Source organism: Diaporthe citri (genome assembly GCF_014595645.1).
Source record: "Diaporthe citri strain NFHF-8-4 chromosome Unknown scaffold_12, whole genome shotgun sequence".
NCBI classification, from domain to species: domain Eukaryota; kingdom Fungi; phylum Ascomycota; class Sordariomycetes; order Diaporthales; family Diaporthaceae; genus Diaporthe; species Diaporthe citri.
In genome coordinates, this window is record NW_025064857.1 from 1,184,432 (window position 1) to 1,209,829 (window position 25,398).

The window sequence follows — 25,398 nt, forward strand, 5'->3', positions numbered from 1 at the left end:
TATTAAATTTTACTAGCCTTTACCTTATTATATTTAAAGAAGAATTATAATTTATTATTATAAGTAAGAAGCGCCTTATAAATAAGCTTATTCTTAAGCTATAAAGTTTAATTAAATCAAACTTTATTAATATTTAAAAGGTTTAAAAGAAAGATTTTAAGGTTTTTATAAATTACTTGCTTAATAATAAATAAGTTATACCTTTAAGCTAGGGAGTTTTTATTTAAATATAAAAAGATTTAAGCATTTTTTAATTAAATATTTTAAGTATAATGTATATTTAAGATTATAATTTTCTTGCCTTGCTTTTAGCTTTCTTTGCATTAAAGAGGAGAAGCATAGCTTATAATTAATGTAATAATTAATATAATTGCATATATTATAGCATTAGCTATAAATTTCTTTATTAAGAAGGGAATAAAGGTAGGTTTTTGTAATGTATTATAAGTAAAGAGATTTTTAAGGGTTAAAGTTGCTTTTTTATTAAATGTATGCTAAATATATATGCTAAAGTTTATATAAAACTTATAAATAACTTTAAAATAAATACTTAAGTTAAATTATTAAAAGGTATTATTAAGTGCTTATATAAGGATAATAAAGACTTTATTCTTTGCATTAATTTTAATAGCCTTTTATATAAGTAATTTTATAAGCATTAAGATTAATATTATTAGTAATGCAAAGGGGTTTAAAAAGTTAATTAATAAGGCGCCTTTAAGCAGCAATAAATTAAGTTATAGCTTATTTTAATAATACTTACCTTATTAAATAACTTAAAAGCCGTTAGCTTTAATAAGGAATGCAGCTTATGCATTTATTAAGGTTTTAAGGGTTTACAGCTTTAGTAGCAATGGCATAGCTATTATTATGCTATCGTAAAGATAGTAGTTGTTTAAGTAAGTATTAAGCAAATTAATAGTAAGTAGGTACTTACCTTAATAGTAGATGCTAAGATAAAGTTAGTGTTGGGAGGTGTGTAGTGGGAATCCGGGGTGCGCAACAAACGTTATCGGACTGTCATCCTGCACCAGATCCATCTCTCCACACGAACCGACTTTTAAAAACAGCCGACCTGCAATCTGAATCGAAAATTTTCTACAGGGTACCGTGATATGACGCTTAACTTGCGTAGAAAGTCTGTCATTAACTTGATCAACAAAGTTCTGGAGAAAAGCAAGCACATTTCTAACAAGATGCCTGGCCAATTTACAACAATGACTGACAATCAATTACCATACCAAAGCCAACAAACAGACCACCATACCAACTGCAAAGCCGATCTGACGGGACTGAACAGCCACGACAATTTTCACACGATCGAAGAGAACAAAAAAGGAAACATGCGTGCCTCAGCATTCCCATCAACCTGCCAAGCGGCATGCTGCCGCCCCAGAGCCGTCCAGCCAGGCCAACTAAGCCGCGCAGCCCGGCAACAGCAGCAGCAGCAGCGCGGGTACGCATCAGAGCAGCAATCGCCCAAGGAGAGCCGCCAGATGGACACACCGAGCAAGAGCGGCAACCTGCCACTGTAAGCCCCCCTATCCCGTACTTCACATGAGCAACACCGCGGGCACGTCCCAAGTGCATCCTGGCACCTCCCACCAAAACAGGCTCATAGGCGCAGCATCCCTCCTCACAGGCGCCGCAACGTACACCATATCCAAGGGCCAGGCGGGCGCGAAACACAACGACCACGCGGCGCAGGCGGGCGGCGAGTTCGCGCAGGGCAGGGAGCAGCGCGGGTCGGGGGCGGGCGGGGCGGACGAGAGCAAGGCGGACCTGCCCGGGGACGCGCCCAACCGGCCTGATAACCTGGCCGCCTCGGAGGAGAAGATGGAGTCCAAGGCGCCGAGCAAGCGGACGGACCCGCAGGCGTGAAAGGTGGTGCGTGTTTGCGGCGACGCAGGGAAAGGAGGGGGAGGAGGAGGTCGTGGGCGTGGTAATGGGTTCTCGGATGTGTTCCTGATGGTGTACGCGGGTCCCTGTGTGCCACGGAGAGGCTTTGACTGTCTTATCTTGAGCGCTGGCAGTAGTCGGGCAGACATAGAAAGGGACAGTAATCCGTATGTACTACAAGATGATGTATTCATGGAATGAAGCCGGAGTATACAAGCTTCGAACAAGTCTTTATTCAGTGTTGACTGCTGCTCCCGCTCGGAATTGAGTCCGGCAGGCTACTCGTGGCTGTGATCGGTCATTTCCCACCCTTCTTACCTCTGCCTTTGAAAGTCGGATGTCCCTTTGGGTCCCTCTTCAGCTCCTCCATGGACTCGACATGCGATGAACCCTCGCCCTTCTCAATTTTCAAGGCATCGATGGCCAAGGAGGCATACTTGGCAGCGCGTTGGTCAAACCCCAGCACGTTAAAATTCAGGGCCGCAAGGATGTACGCATTGGCGATGCGGCAGTGGAGTCGCTCATCCTCGTACAGCTTCAGCAGGTAGGTGATGAGCCCCACGGAGACATCGTTGGAGGTGTTGTTCAGGTCCTGGAGTTGCCCCTCGATCCACTTGAGCTCCTTTAGGCGCTTATCCGACTCGGCAACATCGTCAGCGGCGGCACTGCAGTGAGAACAGGTGCATCCGAAGCCCCAGTGGGACTGGGCACGCTCCTGCCTGTCGGCTCGCGGGGAAAGAGGGTCCAGATACGTGATGGAGATCTCCTCGCCTGCCTTAATGGGGCGGACCGCGGTGGTGATATGCATCAGCGTTGACTGGTCGACATAGTATGCAGCATTAGGCCGACAGTCGTGATTTGTCTTGCCCACCTCGGGGAAAGCACCGTAGTGCTGGCCGTCGTCCCCTCCCAGGTCCAGTCGGAAGGCATTGGTTGTGAGACGGGCTGCGACGGGATGCTCGTCGGGGTTGTGGGCCATCTGGCCCATGAACAGGTCCGCGCTGTGATCAGGCAGTGATTTCAGAGCCAGGTCTAGCAGTTGGTGTTGCTTGTCCTGGTCGGGCTCCTCCTTGAAGGCCTGATGGATGAGAAGGACAGGGGTGTGAGCCATGATGGGGTCGCCGCGGGCGAGACGGTGGTTGGCGACAACGCCGTTCCCCTTGCCCTCGACCTCCGCTACATGGAAAGGCAGGTTCTCGTCATCGTTGTTAAACGAGACCTCGTATTGGTACAGCAGGTCCCCGACCTCCTTGACCTTGGCGATGTTCTCGGCGGTGGTGATGGCAGCGAGGCCTCTGCCGCCGGCGAACCGCGCGCTGTTGTAGAGGCAGTATTTGCCGACACACTCGTCACCACCAGTCCATCGCGGGGGCCCGGCGAGGCTATTGACAATGTCGGTGAGGTTCTGCTGCCTGAGGACGGGACAGACGAGGTCCGGAGGGATCAAGCTCCACCAGCAGACATCTGAGTTGTCGAAGGCGACCTGCTCATGGAGCAGGGCGTTGGTGACTGGCGACGTGACCAGCTGCAGAGCTGCCAGCAGCAAGAGCGACAGGGAGAGCGAGGGCGACCACGACCGGGGCGATGCAGCAGCTGTGGATAGCATGCTTCATTGAGGCTAGCTGGCCGTTGCAGGGGCCGGCTACGAATGCGGTGGAAGCAGTACGTGCGATGGTGCTGATGACATTCGAGTAGCTAGGCTTTTTGCTTGCTGGCTGGCTTGCTCGGATTGAGTGCTTGTGAGACCTGGCCACAGGAACCCAAGGTTGGTTCGGGCAGGGGTCCCCAAATGGAACCACGTTTCATGGATAGGCTGCGTACCATGTCACGGCCGGCCGCAGGCAAAAGTCGGCACTGCGGCACTGCGGCCTGGATCTGAGCGCCGCACGGAGATCTGCAGAGGAACATCCCGCCCCTGCACCCGCCCGGCAGATCGTGGGTTATTGGTGTGCACATGTGCCGACGACACACACACACAGCACCATCAGTCAGTCATACCTGCATCATGCGTACTACACATAGTAGTAAATCCCTTGATGGGGTTTAGACGGAGTAAGCTTATCGGTTTGTCGTTCTCCCAGAGACGAGCCACAGAAGGATGGCTGGCCCCATCAACCGTTCGATCGACGCGTCGCTCAACGACCAAATTGACCGACTGGCTGATTGGACATGCATTTTGGCAGCTGCGATTGTGGAAATGCCATGATGACGCAAGTGGGTGTCACGACCGGAGCATTTTGGCCTAGGTGGTCCGTGCTCAACCTCACCTCAACCTCACTCTTCACTCCTTAGCTTGCCTCCTTGCTACGCCTAGCGCTCGCTCTCTCGAGCATGGTCATGCCCCGTGCCCCCTGCCCCATGCCTCCTGCTTCGTCCTACTCTTGTGCCCACAGACAAACGGACAAAGACTTGATGTCTGACCATGCAGTCTAAGTATGCAAGGCAGTCCTGCTGTCAAGACGCTCCTTGTCCACGCTGAACGGCCACGGACGCCACAGTACAGTACACTTCTGTAGCAACCTGCGACTGTGGCAGGTGACAGGTGACAGGTCGGGAAGCTGCAGTCGACATAGTGTGGCAGGATATGCAATCCTGTTCGGCACTGCGATACCAAGAGACGAGATTTGCACATGGATCCACAGGTCTGGCACCCACCCCTACACCCACCTTATCGGCCGTATCCTGGAGCTTCAACGAACCGTCCTACCGTCCTGCTCCACTCAATGTCCTTCCCCAGCTGTGCGCCGGATTCCTGGATGGGTTCTTCTCCATTCCCAGCTTTGTGGTACCGTACTTCCATAGTGCACTTGGTGCAGCCATACAGCCCATAGCGTCTTAGTTCCTGAAGTGCTAAGCACCGGTCGACTGGCTGCCCTTGACCGTTCCATCCGATCCGTCTGATGCTGGCTGGCCAGCACAGACACTGTCGAAGCCCGGGCGTTTCAATGCTCCTTCCTTCGTCTTCCTTCCCCTCTCACCCACCAGCGGGAGCATGATGTCGAGACGAAGACGAAGAGTGAGTGCGTGCGTCGGGTGCCACGGGCTCTTTCGCTGCCGAGATACACCTTCCAACAGCAACAGTACCAGCACCAGCACCAGCACCAGCACCAGCAACTGCCAGCACAGAATCTGCTCGACATCAACAAGTCTACACTACGCCTCTTGCAGGCCACTCTGCGGTGTGGTGGCAGGGTAGCATCGGATGAGCTGCCACCTGCAGCACCAGGGAGGCAAGCTTCGAGCAGACAAGCATCACCCAGCCAGCCTCAGCCCCAATCTGTCATCAGCCTTGTGATACGGCGACACGCGGCACACCACGCATCGTTTTCCCCGGCTGTCCAGCTGCTCTCCTAAATCGTACACTGACAGAGCCATAGCCACCCTTACCAGCATGTCTCGATTGAGTTGTTCTAGACTACAACGGATCCACGTCCACACCATCCGCCCAGCCCGTCCACAGCTCCTTGCTCGAGCACTGCCGACTAGCCGCCGGCCTGCGTCATGATTGCACAGATGCACCTCAAGCCCTGTGCTTCCTTGTACGGTAGTCTAACATATCTTTCAGATGCAATGGCCCCTCTGCCCTGTCTTGCCACCAGTTACTACCGGTAACCCCCTTCCCTAGCCCTGTTCTAACACTGTGTGCTGGGGGTTCCTCGCCCAACCACACGGTCCCCTCTGGGTCGCACCCTCCAAACCGGAGGCCCAGGTAGCCAGTCCCTGGGTGTATTCTGCTCAGCGATCTGTTCCAAGGTTTGTCCAGCACCGAGTTGTCCGTCTGGGCACTTTGTTGGGATGACGGTAGGACGAGCGTTTTCATCGTTCCCATCCCTCCTCCGCCCTTCCCCTGAAATCCCCTCTTGGTGACAAGTAAATGCTCATCTTCTCCTCCTCCTTCCTACCCTCTTACTCACTCCATTCCTCATCCTCGCTCGGCCCCAGTTCTGGTCCCAGTCCAGCGTCTTGCATAGCTTCCTAGCTCCTTCCGGACTTGTGCTCCACTCGTACTTGTGGCGCGCACCTCGCTTCCTTCCTTCGAAAGTCCAGTACCAAGTAACTTGTACCAATTTCTTCCTCCTTCTCTACTGGTTATTTATCTGTTGCCTCGGATCCTTTGCACATTTCTGCGTCTCCGGTCAGAGAGCCCTCTGCTGCCTCAGCGTTTCTGTCTGGTCCTTGTCAAACGTCCATTTGCGCGGTGACGCTCGTCCGGGACGGGATCTCTCAGTCACGACCTACCTGTTGCTGCTGTTTGTAATCTTTCTCTGGAATTCCGCAGGGATAGTACGATCCCACGACACCGATTCCCCTCTAGGCCTGGAACCTCTCAACGTCACCCACAGAACAGCCAAGGCATTGAGGTGACCAAGCCACACTGGTGTCGTGATCTCATCGCCACAAGAATACGTGCGGTCTTATTATCACCTACCAGCTCCAGCCTCAGCCCTCCTATAGATGCTTGCGCTTCCAACTTGGCCTATTGCGCATGTAGTCCCATCAGTCCCTCGCCAGCTGGACTTCTCGGCTTCGTACTGAAGTTAGCTTGTTGACCAGACATGTCCGCCATCATGTCGACTCGTCGGCACTTCAACTTTTTCATCGTCGCGTGTCTCTTCATATTTTTCATCTTCTTCCTCCGTGTCGACTTCGCTGGCAATAATGTCGCAAAACAAGTCAAGGGCGACGTCGAGACCTGGGTCGAAGGGCTGCGCACTCCTTCGGAGCCGGAAGAGAAACCTATACCGACCCCGAAATACAAACCTACACCAACCTACACTCCCCCTCCTGTTCGCGATCCATTTCCCCTCCTAGCGATGTCGACGCCTCCTCCTATTCCACGGTGGAATAAGCCCCGGCCAAACCTACACGAGGAGTACGACCTGCCAATTCCACCTCCCCTGCTTATCGGATTCACTCGCACCTGGCCCATCCTCCTGCAAGCAGTCGTCTCCTACATCACAGCAGGATGGCCACCCGAACAGATATACGTCATCGAGAATACCGGCGTTCAGATGGCCAACGCCCGTGGCCAGCTCTCTCTTCAGAATCCTTTCTACCTGAACCACGCGCAGCTCAAGAAACTTGGCGTCAATGTCGTACAGACGCCCGTCCTCCTTAACTTCGCTCAGCTCCAGAACTTCTTCCTATCTATGGCCAACACGCACGAGTGGCCCTACTACTTCTGGTCTCATCAGGATGTGCTCACCTTGTCGTTCGAAGAAGGATTTGAGGGGGTCACACCACCATACAACCAACCTGGATACAAGACAGTGTACGAGCTTGGATGCCAGTGGCTCGACGATGCGCGCAAGAACGACAGTCGATGGGCCGTGCGATTCTCGCATACGATCACCTGGCACTGGTTAACCCAAAGGCTTACGAGGAAGTTGGAGGATGGGATACTCTCATCCCGTACTATTTGACAGACTGCGACATGCACAGCCGACTCCTTATGTCGAACCTAACTATGATCGACAAACACGCTGGAACGGTCACAGATACCAGCGCCGCGCTGAACGACCTCCTCGCGCTATATCGTGACCCAAGAGTTGTCCCCGACTTCACAGACCCGAACCCACCCGCGCCACACCCAGAACCAGATACCAAAGCAAAGCGAGCGCCGACTCCTGAAGCGGCGGATTCTGAAGATCCGAATCTGGCGTATTACCACTCACTGCGCCATGTCTCGGACCGCATGTTTCACTACAAACACGGCGAGCGAGGCCGTAATACGTGGCAGCAGGGCCAGCACGGCGGCATGGGGGAGCCATTTTACTATTCTTCCACTGGGCTGGCGGAGGCAATCGACGTCCTGACAGAGGCCGGACGCGAGGTTTTCCGCCGGAAATGGGGCCACCGGGACTGTGATTTGATCTCGGGCGCAGGGCTGAGGCCGAGCGACGCGTGGCGTGTTGAGAAGGACTGGTCGGACTAGTTCCCCGGCGGGACTAGATGGAGCAGCCCGGAGTGGAGCTCATTGTTGGGCAGGTACAGGCGTGGTGGTTATGGTGACGGCCACGGCTGACGCCCCCCATGGTGGGGCCAAGATTCTGGTTCTATGGGTTGTTGGCTTGACGACCGTGTTGATGCGGCATCTGTGTGCATTTTGGGGTAGGAGCTTTGGTGGCTGTCTTTATGCATTGTCTATTGTACACGGAAGGCATGGAGTACCCGGTGATTGATGAATGAACCACGGAAGTCTTGTTACTGATTTCATTGTGATTACTCAATGGAGAGGCAGAGGTGGAGATACCATATCGCATTAGAAAACATGTTGCTTTTGACCAATTTGAACCCGGTGGACAAGGTGCGGCGAGATGTTCAACCATGTATGGGCATTGCTCTTTGTAGCGATACAGCTGGAACCAAGGATAATCATGCTAAGGTTTGTGTGCTTGCTCTCACTTGTTGAGCCACTGGCATTAATGCTCGAGTCTTTATGATAACAATCAAATCTAGGGGCGTTCTGCGGTACACTATCTATTCTTTGGCTTGGAATTATGTATCTGATTTAATGGAAGCCTTGGGGAAAACTGTAGTCGTCACTGTGTGACTTCGGTGTTGCATCTCCTCCTGCTATCGATCTTCTTAGCTGACTATCGACCCTGATGGCTTGCCGTCTGATGTTCGAGCCTTGATTGAAGACATCTGGAGAGGGTTTGCGTTGTAGTCCGAAGTGGTAACCCTCATGTTAATTTGTGGCTGCATGGGCTTTGAGGACATTGTTGGGTGTTACTCTGCCTTCCACAAGATTCATGTATGCAGGTAAGCTTTTGGAAGGCCGCCTGCTATTGGATCAAAAGTGATGGGTTGTTGTTTTTTGACATCAGTGATAGATAAACAGAACACGACACAGTGACGGAGTAATACATGAATTCAATATCTTGTTCTTGGACAGCTTGATATCTGCTTCCAGTGCATCATATCTTGAGACCGGACCTTGCTGGGTAGATACGCGCTGACCTGGCTCACAACACAACACCAGCTCCAACGCGTCCTGTTGACCATGCTGTGGAGACCGGGTGAAGGTAGACTGTTTCGTAGTTCATAGACAGCAGGGCCTCTCAATTTCTGCGAGCTCGTATCAGATATGCTGGTAGCCCTGCCCAGGTGCGCGAATATCTCGAGGTACTCACGCACTTTGCTTACCCGTGTCCCTGTTTGTGTAGGTTTGACCCTTGCTGTGATCATGACAGACTTTTGAGTGCTGTGAATTACATCAAGGAAGATGTATCTGGGTGGATTCCTTGTTTTCAGGTGGAAGCCCGCTCCGAGGCGGCTACAAGACCGGGCTGTGTGCCAGATCCCAGCCCAGTGAATTCCAAGTAACAACCCCGACCCCGAACAAAGATATCAACTACTTTTTCGCCATTCCTTTCCTTGCCATTGGTCTCAAACCTACCAAAATTTCTTCCAGGCGCACTTGACCTCCTCCGTCTCAACGCTCGTCAGACCGTCTACGTATCGCATCTGATGCTCCATCCGCTTGCCTAGCAGAGAATTGAGTCAACGTCAGACAGGTATGTGCGCAGGGCTCCGCTTGAATTTCCATCATTCCCATCGTTCTGCTGACCACCAGAACAGAACGACCACAAACATCGCCTTCAAGATGTGGTCGAGCCACTGGCTCCCCTTCGGAGAGCACTCCGGGGACTTGCTCCCCATCGGAGAGCCCTTCGGGGCAGAGCAGAATCCGGTGTCTCGCCGCCGGCTCGCCCGCGACATCGCCGAAATGGTGAACGACCCTTATCCCAACACCGAACTGACCCCCGGCCGATGGTCACTCTATGAGCCGTGCCTTGTTCTCAACACAGGCACCCGACTCGTGCACGTGTCTTTGAGGTTCGGCGCCGACTACCCTCGCACTCCTCCCGCCATATTTATTGGTGGCCGAGCAAGACACCCAGACCCGGATGGACTTCTTTGTTCTACGTCACTGGCGTCTAGGGACGAAGACAAATCGGCTTACACCATCAAGACCTTCGCGATGCATCTGTTGAGCATGTTCGACGGAGACACCGAGCTTGCAGTATCCCCCCATGGGTTTGAGCTCAGAATCCAGTCCGAATGGGAGGAATACAAGTGCAGTCGTTGCAGTATCCACATTTTGCAGAATGGAAGCTTGGACTTCAGGTGCAATATGATTCGTCTCTGCTGTCGAGCTCGACACCTACCATTCCCTTGTTCCACGGCCTACAATCTTACGCGTCCAACAGAGCCCCCGACTACTCGTAACCCCCCGACGATTCGTGACCTGCCGGTCGAGATACTGAACAAAATTCTCGATCATCTCGAGGTCCAAGACATTGTGCGTTTCGGCCAAGCATGGGATAGGATCGAGGAGGTCGTCGAGGCCAACGTGGCCATCCGCGACCGCGAGCTCCAGTGCTTCGTCACCAAGGAGCACCTCACACACTCTCCACTAGGCATCGGCGTCCGCCATGGCGGCGGCGGCGGCGGAGACGACAACAGCAGACCGGCACCGTTCGACCTGGAGTTGGAGTTCGACCTGATCTCCCAGACCGCTTTCCGCGATCTCGGAATCCGCACGTCCGCTTATGGCTGCAGGTTTGGCGAATGGCTGCCGCTGCCGCTGTCTGAACGACACTGGGAACAAGTCGAGGGCGACGCCCTCCAATGCCTCGACAGGTTGGCCGAGACGATGTACAGCGGCTTTAGACATTCCCCGACTTCCGATGCCCTGGACGTCCTGACCACCCTCATGGACGCCCACGTCCTCAAGCTTTTTACCAATGTGGAGAGACGGCAGGCAGCCGGAGGCACGTCCGGAGGAGGCGCGCGAGGGTACACAGAGCCCGCGGGCCACCTCCAAGCTTCCGAGAAGGGCATAGAGTCGATGTTCTTCCTATTCCACCTCCTCTGCGTCGCAGTCGCCAGGCCCGAGCTCGTCGACAAGGCAAACAACATGGTCAGGTCCTTCCACGCCGGCAGCCCACCCGCCCATCACATGCCCAGCCCGGGCCGCATCCTCGTGGCCCTGCTGATCTCAGAACTGGAGGTGGACACCAGCCTCATGGTGAGCGTCGTCACCGAGGCGATCACGCGCAACGCGCCCGCCCTGCTGACCAGGCACCCGGAGCTGTCACACCTGGAACCCGACGGCGCCGCCTCCGCGTACCGCCTCCACCACACCTTCATGGGCGGTCTCGCTTCGTACCGCGCCCTGATGTTCATGGACGTCTTCCAGCGCACCGTCCGGCCGGCCACCAACGGCACGACGCTCGAGCAGGCCGCGACGCCCTCTTCCAGCGCCGCGGGCTCCCTCCCTCGGCCACCACCGCCTACCTCGCCGCCGAGACCCGCCGCATCCTGGCCGTCGACTCGCTCCCGGGCTTCCTCGCCCGCCTTGGTATGCCCCCTGTCCCCAGCGTGCGCTTCCTCTCGGGCTGCCTGCGCGATGCAGTCCGCGAGGGCATGCGCAGGGAGAACGTGTTGGCATGGCCTCTCGATGAGGCCGCGGTGCTGGTGCTGCGGCGCACGGCTGAGCACTGGTCCACGCTGCCGAGGACAGAGCGCCTGCCTCCTTGTCCTGAGTGGCCCCCTGATTGGGAGATTATTGCCAGGGCCCAGGCGTTGGGCTACTATCCTGATGGCACTCCCTGATGGGAATCATGGAACCGCATCCGTATGTCGGAGGAAAAGGCTGGGATACCGTGGGGGCTAATGTCATGGATGGGCTTTGGTGCTGAACTTGGCCCGGGGGCAGATCTGATCCGGATGCTTGCGCCTGGGGACGAGCTAGGCCATAAGGATCAGCAGCCGCGCATGTGGAAATGAAAGCCACAGCCTGCAATTGACTGACATCCTGGGTGGCTTGGTAGGGTCAGAAAGGAGTACTCTGGGGGTAGGGATAAAAATGGGCGCAACTCCCAGCTCACCGGCACCCGCGCCGAAAGACATCTGCCAAGGGTGGCCTTTTCTCCAGTACGGAATCAAGTAGACAGTCAATGGCGTCGAAGACAGATGTAACATGGCGCACTAATGAGACTCTAATACGAAAAAGACAACTGGTATGCAGACGAAACCTATTCCTCAACGCCGCTCAGAATGAAACGATACAAAAAACAAGAATGGCCAGTTTAAGCGCATAATACACCGCTTGGGGGAAAAACAAAGGCCGTTGTACCTCAAGAGCCTCCCATAAAGACTGCCAGGTATATAATAGTGACCAAGGAAAAACACAAGAGACGAGTCATTTAAAGCTCGTCGTGAATATGTTTGACGGGCGTGACACCCTGCAACGGCTTCTCGTGTATGTCATCCGCGGTCCCAATGGGGACCTGCTGCGCCCCACCGTCCACCACCTGCTGCTGGTCCTGGCCAATAGGCTCGGCACCATGACGGGCATGCTCCTTGACGAACTTGACCAGGTCGCTGTGCGTGCGCTGGCCCTCGTATGAGATCGGGTTCGATTTGTCGTCAGCCCTGTAGAGACGCACCCACGGGACGTACGGCACATCCTCGGGCAGATCGTTCTTCATGATGTCCATCTTGGCAATGACAACGTTGGAACCGGACGAGCCGCTGCCGTACGTGGTCGCGAGGGCGTCGTAGACGGGCGCCAGGGCCTTGCAGTAAGGACAGTCCTCGCGGAAGTAGTAAAGCAGGACATCCTTGGAGCCATCGAGAACCACGTTCTGAAAGCTGTCGGCCACGACGGTTGTGACGGGACCGGTCTGCACTGCGGGGATCGGCTCGGACTTGACGACGGGGTTGAGGCGGCCGGCCAGGAAGTCGTCGGCGAAGCGGCCGATGTTGCCGGCGGAGAGGTCCTTGGTGCTGCCCTGGGTAGTGTACGGGTACTTTCCGCGCTTGGCGCCGTCGTAGATGGCTAAGGCGGGGAAGTCCTTCTCGGCGCCGTTCTCGAGGTGGAGGTAGCCCGCGAACCCGGCAAAGTCGGGAGTCTCGGCCGTCGCGAACGTCAGTCTGCCCTTAAGCTTCTTGGCCAGGGGCCGCAGCTCGTCGACCACGGCGCGCCGGTCGTCGTCAGTGCGCGAGAAGATAAAGGCCGTGGGGCCGTTGTTGCCCGAGACGTAGTTGCGCCAGGTGCTGTAGCCGAGTTCGCCGATCAGAGGGGTGTACGTGGTCTTGGCGAAGGTCTTGATGGCCTCGATGTCCTCAATGTCGCCCTTGTAAACTTCCTTGCCCTCGCCGTTGGGCTCGTACATGACAATAGACGGGAAGCTGACACCTGCTTTGGCGGCGGCGTCTGCGTTGAAAGTGACGCCGATGGGGAAGTCCTCGTGGAGCTTCTCGGCGGCAGCCCAGAGCGCGCCCTTGGCGACCGTGTCCTCCGCATCGAAGTAGCCGATCAAGACGATCTCCTCCTTCTCCTTCTCGAGGAAGGCATCATGGAGCGCCTTGGTGGCAAGGGGGTTGACGGTGGCGAGCACTTGCTTCTTCACAAAGTCGACGATCCTGGGTCCGATTAGCCGGCCGTTCTCAATGGCTATTTTCAGAGTGGGACTGGTGTCATGGTTCTTACGCAGAAGACCTCCTTGGACCATCATATTCGTGATACAGCTCACGGCCCTCCTTGAAGATCTTGAGGGTAGGGAAAGCACTGATCATGTAATCCTGGCAAAAGGTGGAAAACCTTTGGCAGTCGATCTTGGCGAGCTTGACGTCGATGTTCTGTTCCCTCAAGGTCTTGGCAGCAGCCTCGTACTTGGGAGCAAAAGTCTGGCAGTGCCGACTGTAGCAAAGGGTTAGCAGGCGACGGGAAGGGCGGCCTGGGTGGCTGAGACAAAGGGTGTGCCGCCGGGGCAGCTCAGCTCAACACTCTCGGGAGGAGGGACTCACCACCAGGGCTAGATATCAGGGAGTCTCGGTCAGCAGGTGTTCCTCTTGGGCGGCATGTGATGCCAATTGGGAGACGGGGAGCGAGCACATACCGCATAGAACTCCGCCATGACCACATCGTTCTCTTTGATGAAAGCCCGGAAGCTGGTTGGCTGTAGCTCGATGGCGGACTCTGTCGAGGGATCCTCGGCGACGGCGGCTGCAGCGAGCCCGAGCAGGCCGAGGGCGAGGCGTGTCAAGAGCCTCATGGCGGTGGTGGTGGGTAGTATGAACTTTGAAGCTATCGACAGCAAGTAAGAAGACAAGGACACGGTAATGAACAGCCAAGTGTGTATGCTAGCACGACATGTGCAGCCGTCGAAGTGAAGTGAAGTCCTGGCAAGGCAAGGCCAGGCAATTCAAGTCAAAGAGAGCGAATGTGAGCGTGATTAGATAAGGAAAGGGCCTTTGAAGGATGAAGGACCGGGTCGGGGTCGCGGGCGTGGGACGAGATTTCCTGGGGGTCGCTCAGGAGGCGGCAAGAAACGTCCAGACGTCCAGACGATGAGACGTGGCCAATTTCCCGTTTCGGCCCCAATCTACGGCGGTCCGTCGGTACGTACCTCACGGCGCTTGCGCAAGCCTCCGTTTCAGGGAACACCCTGACCCTCGCTGTCGCCGACACGTTCACAGCTTGAGGGAAACGGAAACGGAGTGCAACATGAGAAAACGGGAAATTTGCGTTCAGGGCGTGTGCGTACTGCGAACCAAGTGACAATCCATTTCAAACGCACACAATTCATAGGTGGTCGTCGGCAGGCCAAAGCGGTCAGAGGTCGCAGCCCAGGAGGGTTCCCACCGGGGCCACAGGGGGCGGCTCAACCCCGTACTTGCATCAGGGCCTGGATCCGAACGAAAATAGCCCGAACGGCCCACCCCAACAGCGTGCTGACATAATCCTGCCCCTGATTCTTCAACGTCGCTGGTCAAGCAGTCCGAGTTAGTCACTGCCAAGCCAGCCCATATTACTTGCGCAGTCTCGACAACTCAATCTCTAGCCTGACGCTTATTAGCACTCCCAGTCACTCCGACCGCTAGGAAGTTTCCACCACACCAAAACTGCTCATCCGATATGTCACACGAGTTTCCATCTCGGGCCCGTAGCCGTGCCTCTGATCAATAGCTGCGTCACCCTCTCCATGGGCAAGATCAGATCTCGCTCCCTGTCAGGAATAAAGCATCCGGACCCATTGTGAATTGATTGGAGCCTACAGCCGTGTCAAGAGTAGGAAGTCAGCTCGAATCTGTCGTGTCGTTTTAAGACCTCCCGCATAGTTATATACGTACCTATGGGCTTTGTGTTGAAGCACGCAGCATTGGAACACAGGGCTATACCGCGGCATTCGTGGCTGAAGGCTTTTCTAGGTGAAGGCAAATTATTCTGAATGTAATCTACGATGGGCGGCTGAGAGGTCATACGAAGAATTCTGTCTAAGGGACAGCTTTGCCCTCCATATGGGCGCAGTTAAGGATGGCCTGGAAGCCCGGAGAGCCGTATGTCAAATATAACCTGCCCCAGCTATGTGATAAGAAAATAGTTTGTATTCACCTAGATGAGGATATTTCCTAGATGATGCCGTCAGAGCTAATGCGGCTAGAAGTATCGGCCTTTCTAAGGTGAGAAAATTGTGAAATTTCCATCTATGTGACTGGATTACCAGGGCTTTTCATGACTTTCAATCAACTTTACCCCAGCTTCTTCAACTTAGCCACCGCGGGCAGTCCCCATCTCAGCATCCACTCCGTGCAGAGAACGTCTTGAGCATTGATTCGATCCGCAGGCTTGTACGCCAGCATTGCTCGCAGCATCTTCAACAGCGCCGATTTCTCATCATCCAGGAACTCTTGCATGTCTTCCTCCCGCCCCGGTCCCTGTACCAACAGCTCAAACCGTCCCTCTAGCCCAGAATTACAACTTATAAAGTGATCCCGCCGATCGTCCCTGACAAGTCCATCCTCAGTAAAGAGAAACTCCCACCACTCATCAGGCAGCCTGCCGATGGCATGCACCCAGCCCTTGCGCAGATTGTCGTCGCTCGGGAAGAAGCCCGGCCCGAAGAGCGACCCGCTGCCACCGACACCTTCGCCGTCGATAGGTTTAACTGGTTCCTGGCACCGAGCCCCAAAGCGCTCGTAGAAGGCTGATTGGGAGAGGGCGTGTATGTCGTCCGCGGGGGCAAAGCGGAGCAGGACGTTGCCCGTGTGGAGGTCGCCGTGCACCACGCCCTGCGCGTGGCAGAAGGCCACGGCCTGTGCCAGCTGGGCGGCTACTGCGCGGGCGGTGGGGATCGGGAAGATGTTGTGGTTGTGTTCTCCGGACTTCGAGGCCGCGATGCTCATACGAGCGGGTGGGGTGACGATGCACGAGTGTTGGCCGTTGGGTCCGTCGAGCACGAACTCGTCGAGGATCGGGAGGATCATTGAGGCTCTGTCGTCGTCGGAATGAAGAAGCCTTTGGGTGATGTCTTTTTTCCTGTGACTTGATGGTCCTGTCGGAAACGGAGATCTTCACCGCAACGTACTGAGCAGCGGCATCTCTATCCCGTCCTATCCAGATGGTTGAGTACCCGCCGTGTCTAAGCTTGTCCACAATTTGATACCGGCCATCTTTAAGTGTGTCTCCGATGGCTATGAGGTGATAGCCGCCGACGCGATACTTCTCCAAGCTCTCTGCGTCATCTATGGGATAATATTGGAAAGCAAAGTCCTTGTGGCCATCGGCCTGCCCAGTACTCGCATCACTGGCATTGGAAGCCGCCTCCTCATTGTCTGCGTTGGTCCCTAGGGTCGAATGGCTTTGAGTTGTAAGCTTTCGACAGGGTAAATTTCCTGAGAAGCCATAGTTGTGGGAGAGTTCAACCTGGTGACTTGGTCTGCACCCTCCAAGCCAGGTCCGATTGAGAGACCAGACATAGCGAAGTTGGCCTGCGAATGGTGGAGGGCATGGAGGAAAATACCTCGGAGTGCGAACATAGACTCGTATCACAGAGGAGCCTCCAGGTCTGTACTCTGAGTCCTTTAATGAAGAAGATATGACGCCCGCACCGTATGCTGCCTTGCAGGGTGAGCCAGGGTCGGGGGCCAAGTGTCCTTTGGCAGTCGACAGATAGGTTGCGAAAATAGCAGTGTGGTTATCAGAGATTTCTTTGCTTGTTGTATTTGGGTGTAAGACAGCGATTCGAGGCGTGTGAGCGAAGCAATGAAGGATTGAAGTTTGCTCTGCTGCCTGGTGGCAATTTACCACGGGTCAGCCCTCTGGCCTGCTCGGAGAGTGCACCTGCAGCAATCGGTGGAGCCGAGATAGATACGGCCAACCACTGAAGGGTCTGCAGCAGACGTCAGGCCATGCAGTTCACCTCCTAGGACCAGCCCCATACCCCGACTGCTGCAATTGGATATTGCACTCCGGCAATCAGAATAGATAGAGTTTTACTTCTGCGTTCTCAGTAATCTATTTCATTCCAGCAGGCCTGATTCTAAGTGTTTGACATGGCCACAAATGTTTGAGGACCGGCTCCCATATCCTCAGGTCCGGCCGAAAGTGCTGTGCACCTTGATAGGCTCCGAGCTTTGAGTGTAGCTGCAGCTGGCTCTGGACCACGAGATACTGGAATAGGCCTGTTGAAACCATTGTATTATGACGGAGAACCAATGTCCACGGTCAAGCCAGGAGACGCATGCACATGATATTCCGCTCACGAGGTACGAAGCTAAGAACCTTCCATTTCGGTTCTTGCTGGGGAATGAAATCCGCTTAAAGTTTGTCTGGGAAGGGGACTCATCTCGATCTTGTTCCATCGGATTAACGGATCAGCTGACGTCGACAGCAACACTGGCACTTGCACACCACGCGTCCGTGGCTCATGCCTGCATACCGAAGATTTGGTTCCGAACTTGGTTGCTGATGACCTCGAGCAGATAAGTTCGAGGCGCTAGTATGACACGACGAGTTTCTGACAAAACATTTGCCACCGTCGAGATGATTTCACGGCCTAGCTGCTGTACTGAATCTTGGGTCTCATACTACATGTGGTGGCATGAGGCCTCGGCCAGTAGTTTACACGACTCGTGGCATGAACAAAGGGACGGCTTGGGTAGCCTTTGCCATGACCTTAGTCGGCGTACTGAGCAAACCATCGGGGAAACAGATACTGCCGGTCAACCGAAACCCAGCGAGAGTCACCAATAATCCGTAATTACCACGGTATATCAATTAACATAGGGAACACATGCAAGGAGTCCGGGCTGTATAACATCAGTAAGAATTTCTAGTGACGCATTTCCATCACCTCTGGTAGAAAATAGATAAACCCCCACTCCTTTGAAGATGGCATAGGCAATTCGTTCGGAGAGTACGTATAGTTAGTCCTGTAATAACCTCGCGTGAGCCACGGAGCGTCAGCCCACACGGGAACGGCCACCAAATTAGACTGCCGTAAACCCGCCCAGCACAGGCTTGAGCGATCCCGAGTCAGAGATCTGACGTTATACTTTTAGGCTTTGCTTCAGAGAATCTGTTCCTACCTGCTCGAGCACTCACTATGCGAGTCATACTCGCGGCAATATGCAAGCGCCGCCCACTCAATGGGCGCGAATGTAAGCGACGCTGTTTCCGGAAACCCCGTTCTCTCCCGCTAAACATGACTTACACACGCACCCTGACCGGAACACACATCAGACGACACGCTAAGCGAAGTATAAAAAATAAGGCCCTGCGGTGAAACGCTCACCGGAACCATGCGGTAGCATGGTAGATGCCATGTTTTCTAGTCCCCTTGAGTGCCGGAAGCCGTGGGCCGCGCGGAACTCAAATTGTAAGCACCATGTCGTGCGTGATTGCATGGTTTATAACAGAGTATCCAGCCCATGCAGCCGGTCCTGATGGCCTACTTGTCGTGACTTGACGTTTTCTCCTGGCCTATGTCCACGGATTCGGACCTGGCTCGAGGGATGATCATCTCTTCAGTCTCAGATTGCGCGCCCTTGGACCCAGTGAAGGAGCTCACCAGCATAAGTGGTCTCTCGACGCTTCCGCAGAAATGGGAAAAATGGACCGCAGCCTCAGTTTCGAGGAGTTGGACGGCTACTCGGGCGACAAGGTGCTGGCGATATCGATACCCTTCACAGTTCTGACGACGATCTCCCTGGGGCTCCGATTTTGTTCCAAGAGGCTTATGCGATCACGTTCTGGCTTGGATGATCTTTTGCTTGTGGTTGCTTACTTGGTCAACGTGGGTCTTTGTGCTGTTGCGATCGGTCTGTGGATAACTCTGTCTATTTTATAATTTGGGACATTCCGGGCTGACAATTGTATATGCAGTAATGACCAAAATTGCCGGCGTAGGACATCACGAAGAATGGGTCACAAACACGAACCCCTCGCAGATCGTTCGCTGGGCGCAGCTCGTCCTGATCTTCGAGTTCCTCCATTTCGCGGGCGTCACATTGCCGAAGCTGGCGATCATATTCTTCTATATCCGAGTGTTCAACTGGAAGAGCAGGATGCTGACAATCTGCTACACGGCGATGGGCCTCCTCGTTGCAACCTGGCTAGCAAGTTCCCTCGCCGCCTGTCTCCAATGCAGGCCGTTGGCGTTCTGGTGGGACAAGACAATCCAGGGAGGAAAATGTTTCGACGCACAGCTTTTCTTCCGGGCACAAGCTATCACGAGTCCCATCATGGACGTGGTGGTTCTTGCATTACCAGTGAGGTCAATTTGGGGCCTGAAGTTGCCAGAGAGTAAGAGAATCGAGCTGTTGCTCGTGTTTGGTGTCGCAGGCTTGGGAATTATATCATCTATTGTGCGCGTTCAAATCTTCTTCACTACCGCTGCATTTGCAGACCGAACTTGTCTGTGTTCCCTGGACCCAGTCCGCGGAAAACTCGGGTGATGCTAACCTACAAGCAGGGGCGACAGTTGACCTATGTGGATGGTCCGTTGTTGAGGTTGGAACGTATATTATCACAGCATGTCTTCCGGGAATGAGACCATTGGCGCCTTTCCTTGTCCCGACACGACTGCTGGCAAAAGCACGGAAACTCACGACAATCCCGAGCGCGGCCGGTTCCGGTCCAACCAGGAAGGATCGCCAAAATGACAACCATATCGGGCTTCCTTCGGTTGTTACGCACAACAGTAACATACAAGGACAATTCAAGGAATGTGGGGCCTGGGATGGGACTCCCCAGGACCAGAGGATGGAAGAGCCTCGCAGTGAGCGAGCCGAGATACAGGGGTCGCATAAAGAGTCGTATAAAGAGGAAGTAACAGAGAGGATCGATTGGGAAAGCGAGGGCGGTTTGACGATCCTTGTCACTCGAACAACGTCAGTGAACATCGACACGCTCGGGTCGTTCGACAGACCGTGGGAATACCTGGGCCCGTCCCGCGGAGGTCTCACAATTGGAAGCGGGTAATCAGGACGACGAGCATAATCGAGATCGAGAGTATTAATTCAGCGCAATACTATAAATATATACCAGCAACAAAGAAGGCGGCAAAACCTGTAAGCACCTCAAATCGCCACAGAGAAAGGTCCGCCAGCCCCTCTCGAATACTCCCAGCGCCGCTATCTACCGCCTGACCAGTAGAAGCCAGGACCTTTTCTCCAGTCGGGTATCGAATATTATACACAGGATCCGATGTCAGCTCGGCCTGCGAGCCAAGCGTGTGATCACAAGTGGCCTGGTTCTGCCCAGACCCCCAATCCAGCTTGCACTTCTCATCATAGCCCAGCGAGCAGACCGAGTCTGCGATGTTGAACAGCACGTGGTTCTGCCCGACCCAGCTGCCCGACTCCCCCAGGCAGCTCGCGAGGTAGTTCATGCTGTTGGCGGCGCTCAGCGGCAGCCCGTCTGTGTGGATGAGGTCCTTGCAGCTGGACGCGTCCGCGTCCTCATAGGTCATGGCGACGGCCCCTCCGGCGATTGGCTCCTTGGAGGCGGACTTGCCCGTCTGCAGGTAGTTCCACGCGTCATAGCTAACATCATAAGCACCGCCAGACTGGTCGATGCGCAAAAGATGCACGGAGCGGTCTCCTAAGCTCAGCCTGACGCAGATGTTGTTGCAATCGACGCTCATGGGCCAGTAGGCCACCCGGTTCGTGTTGATCTTGCACCCCAGGACGCCGATCGAGGACGAGTAGCTGTCGTGGGGCGTCGCCCAGATGCCCGTCCCGTCCGCCGAGGCGAGGGCGACAAGCGCGGCGAGGCACAAGGCCAGGCGGAGAAGAGGCGAGGATGCGTTTGTCATGGCCGTCGCGTGACTGACTGACCGGGCTCCTATCGATCGATCAAATGAGAGGCCGGCAAGCAAAGCGACCGAGTTGTGCTTGCATAAAAACGATTGACTAGGGCATTAAGGATTGACCCTGCCGCCCCATTTGCGGCTCGTGGTGGTGGCGTGTGTGTGTTCCGGACAGACTCCACGCGATCTCGTGTGCGGCGCGGAGGAATTGCACGTTTTCGTTGAGGGGAGGAAGGATCCTGTCTGACCACAAGATTATCTGAGATTAAGCTTTGTCGGTTAAAATTAGGTGAGACTGTTTCGGGCCTAGCGGCTCCCGGCCAGTCGACCGGCGACTCGGGCCGGGGCCCGGCCGACTGGAAACAATTAATAGAGTTTTGTTATACATTGTGACCAGTCTGAGGATTGGCAGAAAAGCAGGGCCGTCAACGCTGTTCGTCTTCTCACCCGAAAAAGGAGCCAAAATGAAGACCTAAGAGAGGGATGCACTAGCATATGCACGATGTCGCCGGGCTCTAAAGGTCGGCTGACTGTGGTGCCAAGTGAATGGCTGCCGCTTAAGGATCAGCTAATTGACCACCAATGGTGCATGGTACCGAGCCCCCGGATTCAGGCAGTGGTCTAACTTATGCAGGAACATACCGGCTACTCTACAACCTGCAATGCGCATTTTCCGACCATCCGATACTTCAAGAGACAGCATTACGGCTTGGTACGCATGAGCAAGCAGGCTTTTGCAGGCATGAGGCCGGCAATTCTCATCGAATGCTTGAGTTTGTTGATGTTTGTATCAAACTACATATCATTGTGACCTTGCGAATGCAGCACCTCGGAAAATATATGGTGCCCTGGGCCAGAGAAGATGGATGGTATCCAAAAGTATCTCTGCAAAATGACCGAAGCATCGTGCCAAGATGTGAGCGCCAAAGCGACAATTATTCGGTCGAGCCGTAATGTGAAGAACGATTTGGTCCGATCATCGGGGGCAGCAATTATGCCCATCATCGTTTGCCAGAATTGCGACTCCAGGGAAGAGCACAGCGCCAAAGAAGACGGTAATTGCTGCTCGGGTCTCTGGAAAACCTCCATCAGCCGAACAGCCGTATTTTCGGGGCCGTCCTCTGCGTCTGTGGTGCACCGCAGCACGATTTCCAGGAACACCTTAATCGATAAAGCTATCGCCGTAAGAAACGCCTCTCTTGGGTATGAGGTGCGGTCCAACTGGATGGCTGTATCCAAGGACTCGATAACACGACTAAGGCGTGACCGTTCACCACTTCTGAGTTGTTTGTCTGGAACATGTGTCTGCAGCATCGCATTTACCTGTTCTGCATTCTCGAGAATCAGGTAGGCTGCTTTCTTGGCGGGGGCGGAGAACATCGTGTCGAACATGCCGGTTTTCTCCACGGTGTTCAACACTGTCACGTCATGCCGAGCTAATAGAAGTAGTCCCTGCATAGCTGTGCTGTAGAAGATGATTAGATATCCGCACGAGCAAGCCTGGCGGAGTGTACGAACCGTGGGACTGCAGTTGAAATCCAATGATCAGTTTCGTCGTGTGAATCTCTAGAACGAACAGCGAGGATTCGGAGGAGGCCCGAGATGTGGAAAATCCACGCTTCAACATTGCCTAAACCTTGCTATTCAGATCATATTGTCAGCAAGTATGCATGCAAAGATACTAAGGTGCACTGTGAGTTAGAGAGACAAACATCGAGAACGGCAAGTATCAATATGGCCGCGACGACGCTATCAGTGACACCTGCGGGCCCTTGGTTGAGCCGCTCCCTCACGGATTGGATAGCTTTGCCTTTGTACGTATCCAAAATAAGTTGAACCGAACGGTGTTGCCGTCGCGCTGCATAGACATGTCTGGCAAAGTACAGGGAGACATCCAGCATAGTAGGATCGGGAAGAAAGCGAGCCCAGTCTGACTGAATCACCGCGAAGGCAGTGTCCGATTCCGGAATGTCTGTAACTAAATGAAGTTTTTCCATTGCTTTTGTCACTATGTGATGGCGATAGGTCAGTCTTAAACAACGATAAAAGCGGCACCATCCACGTCTTACGCACAATGATGAATGAAGAATGCATCTTTTCTGTTCAATCTGTAATCCAATCCCGGATGACTTAAGATGGGGTGCTGAATATGGACCACTAGGCCGCGGTCTGTGTTCGAACCATCTTTCCCGACTTGTAGAGTGCTGATGCGGGCGGCACTCTCTTTTTGATCAGCATAGTCCCGTACCAAGCGTCGTCGTCGTCGTGCGAAATTGGCCCTGGTGGTGTGAGCTCTCATTGCTTTCGCGTTGACTTTGTCAAGTGTGGGTCCGGTTATCGACACAAATGTCAAGTCTGGAGCCAAGCCCATCTTGTTGACTGATATGCCAATCTGATCTGAGATGCGTCGATCGGTGCAAGAAAATACGAAAACTTGGCGCAAAAGTTCACCCGGACTTGAGCTGAGATATGGTCGGGGATTCCTTTGCTTATTGATATGTAAGCATGACGTCCATTTAGAGGCGTGATGCCAAGCATTCTTGTTTTCCTGAAACGGTTTAGGTCAAGTCACAGCACATTCCGCTAGGTCCGCATTTGGACTGGTGGCAACTAGGCGACAAAGACACATCACACTACACTGCAGTGAGGTTTGGTGACAATGCCTCTCCGCAACGCGTACACTGGCTTGAAGAATGCCAGCTGATGCGGAAAAATTGCGGCACTGACTGTATTTCGGCAGGCGGCGAGTCTTGTCGTCCCCGTAGTAACGCAAAAAGGGAATTGATCAAGCTTGGCAGCCATAGAGGGGCGCAGTCTGCTTTTCTAAGCTCCGTCCCGATCAGAACCATTGATAGATTCATGTGGAAGGGGCGTATTACAAATGCATCAGCATGATGGCACGAGCATGAAGTTTGGACGTTGGGTGAATTGAATATATATTGCGGACTGCATGTGCCGCCGTCTTTCTGCTCGACTCACCTATATTCTATTCCACCAGCCACGAAGTCCTTCACAGGTTTTCTTCTCACTTATTTATTCCTCTTCCCAAGCATCAAGCAGCATGTCATCATACGTGATCAATGGAGCCTCGACCGGCATTGGGGTAGGAGTCGCCCAGTCCTTTGCGTGACAAAAACATCTCTAATCTATTCAATGGGATAGTTCGAGTTTCTACGACAGCTCTCGCTCAACCCAGCCAATACCGTTATCGGACTAGTTCGCAACGTCAAAAGCGTTGAAGCTAAAGCGAAAACGGAGATAAACAGAAGCAATGTTCATATTATTCACGGGGATTTAGACAGCTACGAAATACTCAAGGCAGGTCTTGCTGGTAACCCCCCTCCCCCCGGGTATTACTGACTAACATTGAAAAAGGAAGCAAGCGAAGACACGGCGAGAATAACTGGCGGAAAGCTCGACTACCTCATTGCCAACGGAGCTTACCTTCACGAGGAGTCCGGTCTCGTTAATTTTGGACAGTTGTAAGTGTTAATATCCTTTGATTGTCAGAATCTTGTTACGACACTGTCATACGGTGGTACCACTTAATGCTGACGGATGTAAAGGGGAGAGAAGCCTGCCGCCCTGGAAAAAGAGCTCCTCGCAGGTTGCAAAACTAATATCATTGGCAACATTCATCTCTTCAACCTCTTCCTGCCACTACTCCTGAAAGGCGCGCAGAAGAAGGTCGTCTTCATCTCTTCGGGGCATGCCGACCTTGACCTTATCTCTAAATACGAGATTGATATAACTGGACCTTACGCCCTTGGAAAGGCCGCCACGAATGTCGTTGTGGCGAAGTTCCATGCTGAGCATGCCAAGAATGGAGTCCTTTTCATGAGCATCAGCCCAGGAGTGGTTGATACTGGGCATTTTGACCCTTCCGGACGTAAGATACTCGATTCTGATTTTCTCATCGCCAATTAAATTCGTAGGAGGGACACGAAACTAACATGGAGCGGACGAATAGTGACGGGGGAAGAGCAGCAGAGTTTTGCGGCAATTTCAGCCAAGTTCCAACAATATGCACCACACTTCAAGGGTCCGATCACCGCAGAGGAATCCGTCAAGAAGGTCATCTCGGTCTTTGAGAAGGCGAGCCTTGCGAATGGAGATGGAGGTTCCTTCGTCTCTCACCTCGGAACCAAGCAATGGCTTTGATATGTGGGTAACGAAGGATATCCTGGCAACCTGACAACTCAACTTGTCACCAAGTGCTGTAGATCGGAAAGGGCTTGAATATCAGCAAGTGACAAGAATCCTAAGAGTTTGGTAGCCGTAAGAAACAAGGTTCAGCTCCATGTGATTTATCACTTATAACTCAGCACAAATGATGCTCACGATGATGACTTCCGCACTATAATTCTGTTTCTTCGCTTAAAATGCGCTC

At 53.7% G+C, this 25,398-nt stretch overlaps 9 protein-coding genes across 9 annotated transcripts; 5 read left to right on the forward strand and 4 right to left on the reverse strand.

The window, feature by feature from the left end:
• Positions 1-1,343: 1,343 nt before the first annotated feature.
• INS49_004622 (uncharacterized protein) lies at positions 1,344-1,881 on the forward strand (the record flags this gene model as incomplete). Its single annotated transcript, XM_043165410.1, has 2 exons — positions 1,344-1,531; positions 1,614-1,881. The coding sequence occupies 2 exons, from the start codon at positions 1,344-1,346 to the stop codon at positions 1,879-1,881; spliced, it is 456 nt and encodes a 151-aa protein (XP_043018125.1).
• Positions 1,882-2,197: 316 nt separating this feature from the next.
• On the reverse strand, positions 2,198-3,505 carry INS49_004623 (uncharacterized protein; the record flags this gene model as incomplete). The annotated part of the gene is made up of 1 exon (XM_043165411.1): positions 2,198-3,505. One exon carries the CDS (start codon positions 3,503-3,505, stop codon positions 2,198-2,200), a length of 1,308 nt encoding a protein of 435 aa, XP_043018126.1.
• Positions 3,506-6,467: 2,962 nt separating this feature from the next.
• Positions 6,468-7,834, forward strand: INS49_004624 (uncharacterized protein; the record flags this gene model as incomplete). Its single annotated transcript, XM_043165412.1, has 2 exons — positions 6,468-7,261; positions 7,342-7,834. The coding sequence occupies 2 exons, from the start codon at positions 6,468-6,470 to the stop codon at positions 7,832-7,834; spliced, it is 1,287 nt and encodes a 428-aa protein (XP_043018127.1).
• A 1,674-nt stretch (positions 7,835-9,508) lies between these two features.
• On the forward strand, positions 9,509-11,523 carry INS49_004625 (uncharacterized protein; the record flags this gene model as incomplete). The annotated part of the gene is made up of 3 exons (XM_043165413.1): positions 9,509-9,995; positions 10,116-11,235; positions 11,289-11,523. The coding sequence occupies 3 exons, from the start codon at positions 9,509-9,511 to the stop codon at positions 11,521-11,523; spliced, it is 1,842 nt and encodes a 613-aa protein (XP_043018128.1).
• Positions 11,524-12,116: 593 nt separating this feature from the next.
• Positions 12,117-13,970, reverse strand: INS49_004626 (uncharacterized protein; the record flags this gene model as incomplete). Its single annotated transcript, XM_043165414.1, has 4 exons — positions 12,117-13,338; positions 13,406-13,615; positions 13,723-13,730; positions 13,815-13,970. The coding sequence occupies 4 exons, from the start codon at positions 13,968-13,970 to the stop codon at positions 12,117-12,119; spliced, it is 1,596 nt and encodes a 531-aa protein (XP_043018129.1).
• Positions 13,971-15,447: 1,477 nt separating this feature from the next.
• On the reverse strand, positions 15,448-16,674 carry INS49_004627 (uncharacterized protein; the record flags this gene model as incomplete). The annotated part of the gene is made up of 3 exons (XM_043165415.1): positions 15,448-16,213; positions 16,284-16,542; positions 16,641-16,674. 3 exons carry the CDS (start codon positions 16,672-16,674, stop codon positions 15,448-15,450), a joined length of 1,059 nt encoding a protein of 352 aa, XP_043018130.1.
• Positions 16,675-18,809: 2,135 nt separating this feature from the next.
• INS49_004628 (uncharacterized protein) lies at positions 18,810-20,179 on the forward strand (the record flags this gene model as incomplete). The annotated part of the gene is made up of 3 exons (XM_043165416.1): positions 18,810-19,017; positions 19,082-19,612; positions 19,671-20,179. 3 exons carry the CDS (start codon positions 18,810-18,812, stop codon positions 20,177-20,179), a joined length of 1,248 nt encoding a protein of 415 aa, XP_043018131.1.
• A 49-nt stretch (positions 20,180-20,228) lies between these two features.
• Positions 20,229-21,014, reverse strand: INS49_004629 (uncharacterized protein; the record flags this gene model as incomplete). The annotated part of the gene is made up of 1 exon (XM_043165417.1): positions 20,229-21,014. One exon carries the CDS (start codon positions 21,012-21,014, stop codon positions 20,229-20,231), a length of 786 nt encoding a protein of 261 aa, XP_043018132.1.
• A 3,055-nt stretch (positions 21,015-24,069) lies between these two features.
• Positions 24,070-25,169, forward strand: INS49_004630 (uncharacterized protein; the record flags this gene model as incomplete). The annotated part of the gene is made up of 5 exons (XM_043165418.1): positions 24,070-24,111; positions 24,171-24,224; positions 24,384-24,490; positions 24,575-24,897; positions 24,979-25,169. The coding sequence occupies 5 exons, from the start codon at positions 24,070-24,072 to the stop codon at positions 25,167-25,169; spliced, it is 717 nt and encodes a 238-aa protein (XP_043018133.1).
• Positions 25,170-25,398: the final 229 nt, after the last annotated feature.